Source organism: Thunnus albacares, chromosome 6, assembly GCF_914725855.1.
Source record: "Thunnus albacares chromosome 6, fThuAlb1.1, whole genome shotgun sequence".
Lineage (NCBI taxonomy): Eukaryota > Metazoa > Chordata > Actinopteri > Scombriformes > Scombridae > Thunnus > Thunnus albacares.
Window position 1 is genome coordinate 7,000,870 of NC_058111.1, and position 6,390 is coordinate 7,007,259.

At 41.9% G+C, this 6,390-nt stretch overlaps 1 protein-coding gene across 1 annotated transcript; it reads left to right on the top strand.

The window, feature by feature from the left end:
* The first annotated feature begins 538 nt into the window (after positions 1-538).
* LOC122984448 (claudin-3-like) lies at positions 539-4,941 on the top strand. The gene is made up of 3 exons (XM_044354906.1): positions 539-1,071; positions 1,679-1,691; positions 3,529-4,941. Exons 1-3 carry the CDS (start codon positions 621-623, stop codon positions 4,196-4,198), a joined length of 1,134 nt encoding a protein of 377 aa, XP_044210841.1. The 5' UTR covers positions 539-620; the 3' UTR covers positions 4,199-4,941.
* Positions 4,942-6,390: the final 1,449 nt, after the last annotated feature.

The window sequence follows — 6,390 nt, forward strand, 5'->3', positions numbered from 1 at the left end:
CCCTGATTGGCCAATTTTCTCACTGAAAGCTGCAAATGACCAGATTCTCTTGTTCATTACGTATTATTAGGCATCTGTATTATATTTCACCCTGTTACATTCAATAAAAATGCATAATTTAAGTAAAGTAGAATTCACAACCCATAAATGTACAATTTGCAGTCTTAATAATACAAAAAAATGATGGAATACCTTTGTCAAGATCTAATTCAAAATAATAAAACAGCAGGCTCATCTGTCAGGGGGGAGCACAGCAGTAAACCAGCATTTTGCTGTCTTTCAATCATGCATTCACAAATCTTTACCATGTCTGTTATCCTTTAACTACTCCAAACCTGAGATATGGGCCGTCTGTGTACTCTCCCCTCACCCAAACAGGTGGGAGAGCTACCGGGGCTGACGAAGATGAATGATTAAGCTGAGGCGGTTTTCATGCCAAGGCTGGATTTTTTGGACATTCAAACAGGGTGGGATACAATTTGAAATCTTCCCTGGCCAATACTCGAGTGACTCCTCCTTCTGCTATAAAGAAATCTGCTTATATGAGCAAACGGCACTCCACGTCTGACTACTCAGATAGAGAAGACATCTGTGCGCTTTGAATCATACAGGTTTAAGACATGATTTCATTGGGGCTGGAAATACTTGGAGTGACTCTGGCTGTCCTGGGATGGATCTTAGCCATTGTATCCTGTGTCTTGCCCATGTGGAGAGTATCAGCTTACATTGGGGTAAACATCATCACAGCTCAGACCACCTGGGAGGGCATCTGGATGAGCTGCGTGGTCCAGAGCACAGGTCACATGCAGTGTAAAATCTTTGACTCCATGTTGGCTCTAAGTGGCGATCTTCAGGCTGCCCGCGCCCTCACTGTTATCTCCCTCGTGGTGGGCACTGTGGGAATCCTGGTTGCCATGATGGGGGCGAAATGCACCAACTGCGTGGAGGAAGAGACGGCCAAAGCTCGGGTGATGATAGTCGCAGGGTCGGCCTTCATCCTGGCTTCTCTGACCCAGCTGATCCCTGTGTCATGGTCAGCCCATACCATCATTATGGAGTTCTATAATCCAGGTATATCTGAGGAAAAGAAGAGGGAGATAGGTGCAGCTCTGTACCTGGGCTGGGCTGCAGCCGCCTTTCTGCTCATTGGAGGGGCCATCCTCTGCTGCAGTTGCCCCCCGCAACCTGAGAAAAGGTACGGGCCTCCGCCGCAGATGGTGTACTCCCAAACCAGATCGATCGCCCCGAGTAGCTATGATAAACGAAACTATGTGTGAACCTACACCTGCTTTTTTCTCACAGTTTTCCATCATGTAAGCGACTAAACCAGAGAACCAGAGAGTGCGGTCAATTTTAAATGACTTATCCACACACACACACACCATCTTTATGTGGAGATGGAGAAGACTCTGGTATTCATATCACCATGTATGCCTTGTTGAACAGAGCCTACATCAAACTTGCTTTCCTTTTTTAATTTTTTTTGTGTGTAACTTTGTGACTGTTGGAAGCTTTGAGGCTAACAACTATATGTCAGTGATGTGGTGTGCCCTGTATTTTATACTGTGTAAAAATCACTGTGTAAATTGTGATCTGAATTTAGAGAATAGTTGAATCTATAAATGTAGTTTTTTTTATAGTAGTGTCTGTTTGTATGTGTTTTGTAAAGAACCTTCAGTTTTGATAAAGAGGTTGATGAAAGTATGTATGTAAAGCCAAAGGATGCAGATTTTGGTTGTTTTGTTTGTTTCTATACTTCCGATTAATTTTATCTGAAATGTTTTGATGTTATCTGTTACTTTTTTAATTAAAGGCCTTGTTTTTTTTTTACTTAAATTGCCTTAATCAGTTTGACTACTTGAAATAAAGCAATGCAAACCGATGTGACAGCCCACCCTCTTCCTCCAATCACTAGAAGATGGATATGCAGATGCAGCACATTCAAAATAGATTTCGTTGCACCCGTGCATACCTAGCTATTAGGCTGACGACTGGGAGTCTATCACAGCACCTATCCACCTGGCTGCCTACCATATGTCTGTTGGCTCCATGATAACAAGAACCGCTACTTTGTCAGCTTCCACACACTATCTGAACTGCCCTCTTGAACAATGGACCTGTTTCATGCCTGAAGGGGGAGACTAGTGGGGGAGGGGGAGGGGGGGTTGTTGTCAACACTGGGTTTCAGAAGCTGAAGTAGGTGGGGGTATTTCTAGGGACACAGCCCCGGCCCTGAAGAATTTCAAGGGCATTCTGGAGACAGACAGAGACATTAAGGCCCATCAAACATAAACCTGTTGTCAGGTGAAAGCCCCATAACTCTAACACTTAGGATTATTTATGCTTTGGCTTCAACTCAAGGAGTTTGTGTTCATGTTAACTCAGAAAGCTCCACCATCCTCGGTCGTATAAAATCTTCAAAAACTTAACAGCAGTTAAGCTGAACCTGCAAGACCGTTAACTTCTTAAAATGTTGGCAAATGATAAAAAAGGTGAGGGGGCTTTTACTGAGAGGCACTCTTCATTAATGAGCCTTTTAAAAAACCAACATCCTTGGTGTTGGAAAAAGGAGCCTGGGCTTATTCTGAAGAGGTGATATACAAGTTATTAGACTAAAACAGAAGTTTTTCAGCTTCCTATTTAGCCATTAATATGAAACACAGGTTCTGAAAAAGTATAATTCTATTTACAACGTGTTTCATTAATATGACAAAGAAAATAGACAAAACTGACAAAAATAAATCGGTGAAGTTAAATTAAGTTAAATACCCTCATTGTCAATCATACAATAAGCCTTAAAACCCCTGAAAACCTTGTTTTAGATCTTTTTCTCTATAACATTACCAACTTAACTTGTTAAAAAGATCCTTAGGTATAGGATCCTTGAGTTTTACACTCAAAAACCAAACTAATGTACCTCAGTAGGACTGTGTAGTTGTGGGTTGATCAGATTTGACAACACAACAATTATCACATTTTGATTAAAATCTTGCTGATCTGATTGGTGCACGGAAGTACGTGACGTCAACTCCAACACTTCAAACCAGTGAAAAGAGAAATACGTACATATATCTGTGATATATGTTCTATATAAACTGTTCTAACCCTGGCAGAAACTTGCGTGTTCATGTAGTTGATCTTTAGGACCTTTAATCCACCTTAGAATTGTTATTTTATGTTATAACAACACATGCAACACTTGCGTGCCCTTTCAGCTGTAAAAGGCGTCTTTGTGGCCAGGCCCATTGTGAAGCAGGCCGTGTAAGCTGATAGCAGAGAGTCTCCAATCCTGAGAGTGTCCAGATCCTTCCTGCCCATTTGGTGATGTCAGCTCCTTCAAGGACTCCTCCCATCCACCTGATCTGCCTTATAAAGGATACAGGTGAAGTCGAGGCAACAGATCACCACACAGTCACAGGTGCAAAGCCTGAAATTAAATTAATCATTAGTTGGGTCTCTGGTTGACTCTTCCCCTTGGCTGATTTTTTTTACTGTGATCCCGTCTCAGGTGTGACACACATTCAGCAGCAGAAGAAGAAGACTTTTCAGTATGTCTATAGGGCTGGAGTTGATAGGCATTTCCCTGTGCATTTTGGGATGGATTATTTCCATCGTGGCATGCGCCCTCCCCATGTGGAGGGTGACGGCCTTCATCGGCAGCAACATCGTGACGGCTCAGATCATCTGGGAGGGCCTGTGGATGACTTGCGTGGTCCAGAGCACGGGCCAGATGCAGTGTAAGGTCTACGACTCCATGCTCGCCCTCTCCCAGGACCTGCAAGCGGCCCGCGCCCTCACCGTCATCTCCATCCTGTTAGCCATCCTGGCCATACTCATCGCCATCGCCGGAGCCAAGTGCACCAACTGCATTGACGACGAGGCATCAAAGGCCAAGGTGATGATCATCTCCGGGGTCTTCTTCATCGTTTCAGGGGTCATGCAGCTCATTCCTGTCTCCTGGTCGGCCAACAGCATAATCAGGAACTTCTACAACCCTTTACTTCCTGATGCTCAACGAAGGGAGCTGGGGTCCGCGCTGTACATCGGCTTTGCGGCCGCCGCCCTCCTGGTTCTCGGTGGCGGACTCCTCTGCTGTTCCTGTCCGCCACGCGAGACCAGATACAACCCTTCACGGATGGCTTATTCTGCCCCGCGGTCCGCAGGTGGGCCAGGGTTAGAACGGAAAGACTATGTATGAGTGAATTTCAGCAAAAAAAAAAAAAAAAAAAAAAGACATTGTTGAATCTCTAACCTGCCTCTCCACACCAAACGGAGGGTGTACTGAGGAAAAAAGCTGAAGAAAACAAGGAGACTCCGCGATGAAGGATGTGTTGAATTTTGCCTTTAATGTCAAGTATCTCTGAAATAGGGTCTTTTTTCCTCAGAGACTGAAATGACATGCAAAGGTCATATGAGTGGAAATTTTCTTTAATCAAAACAAAAGGCATTGAATTTATGGTCTTAGTGCTCTGTTTTTAAAGTCAGCATGTTAAATATTATTGATTAATATGATCATATACTTTTTTATACAGTCCTGGCTTCTTAATGTTTACCACTGAATTTTTTTTTTTTATATAAACGCCATGATGTCATCTCCATAATAGGGCACTACTGTGTAAAACGTTGAAGAATGGAATGTGTTTCACATTTATGCTGTTTGTTTCAAATGTCAAAACAGGATTATCAACGGGATTATGTTTGTAAATACTGTATTAAGAGCATCATTAATCACTCGTAACAGTCACAACAGATGATAACTGTATAGAGCTTATAGTGCAGTGTGGTACTGGTGGAGTTGGGGTGGTGGGAGGGCTGGGAGAAGACTGTGTGAACTGAGCACCTGGTTTTATCAACAACAGTAATTATCTATACACCATTGCTGTACATGTATCTTACAAGTGTTTTTTTTTTTTTTTAATAAACATGACTATTTTTAAGGTACTGCACATCTTGTCTTGTTTTATTTCAAACATACAGTAAATTACCATTTAATTGTAAAGTGAAATAATGCCCCCATTTCAGATGTTGTAACAGCATGAGTCAGGAGAACTAGCAGAAATGACGGAGTGCGAGCTATCCAGGTGCCTTTGTAAAAAGATCCCTGATATTTGATCCTCAGGGCTTCGTTACACACCAACTCGCAACTTAACCACACGCGCTCTAAACAATTAGCCACAGGATCAGTTAACGGGTAGAGGTGAGAAGAGTTAGCACAGAGGAGTCGAGTCATTCCGGGCAAGTTACATGATTCATTTCAAGGTCAAGGAAATCTTTTATTATCCCAGAGGGGCAATTTGTTGTGCAGCCAGCAGAGCCACACAACCATCAGACAAAACAATAAATACAACATAACATACAACGTGATATTACAACACATTGTTTAAAAGGCTAACGGTAGCCTAGAATTAGGGTGAGTGACCCATACCAGCTGATGAAGGAGAAACTCAAGACTGATTCAATAAAACAAGAATAAAACATTTTCATAACAGTGTTTTCCACATTGATTTAATTTTTCTTACTCTTTAGGCTTAAGTTATCATTGGATGCTTGGCTAAGCTTGTTTTTTCCAACACCCTGCCACATATTTATACAAAAACACATATTCATTCATGGAAGTTGCCCTGTATCACCACACACACTTCTTCTGTTGGCCACTGACCAGGATATATTGGTAAAATTAAAGGAGCATTTTTCACTGAAAGTTTTTCCAGTCAACCAGCTTAGATTGTTCCAGCTTCAAGTATATTAGCAGCTTCCTGGTACATAACGTAACTGCTGTCTAGTCTTCCCTTGTCCTGTTTTACACGCTCATCTCTGTGATCTTTATTTAATGATGAGATGCAGCAAAGCGGCACATGGTTATCTAGACTCTGGCGCATTTAAAAGACATATCAGACAGAGTTTCCATAATAGACGTGAGTTCGGGCCTTTCAGTCTAGTTTCAAGAACACATGCGGTCACACCTGACAAAGGCAGCGACATGAAAAATTAATGAACTTGTAATAGTAAATATGAGAGAGGTCTGTTGGTGCGATATCACGTTGCTCTCCAACTGTTGTCTCTATCTCCCATATCAGTGTCGCCTCTGACAACGGAAGAGAAACTGCTTGACATCTGGTCATGATTATCGTAACTACAGATTAGAGCTGTTTTAAATTGTAATCAGTATGTGGGAAATTTACCTTTGAGGGTTTTTAAACAGATACTTATTTCCAGGAAATAAAAACTGTGGGCTTGATGTAATGTTCAAGCAAAATTCGGCAGAACAATTGAAGACAAATGTGTGATTTTTAAGGTCTTAACGAAAAGATTTTATGTTGCAAAGAGATTTTTTAGCAGCAGCTGAAGGCAGATGGTCTAATGATGAACCATTTTCTGTTTTAATTTTAA

Bases quoted from the DNA above. Each gene is read 5' to 3' on its own strand.
- LOC122984448 (XM_044354906.1), top strand. From the start codon at position 621: ATGATTTCATTGGGGCTGGAAATACTTGGAGTGACTCTGGCTGTCCTG.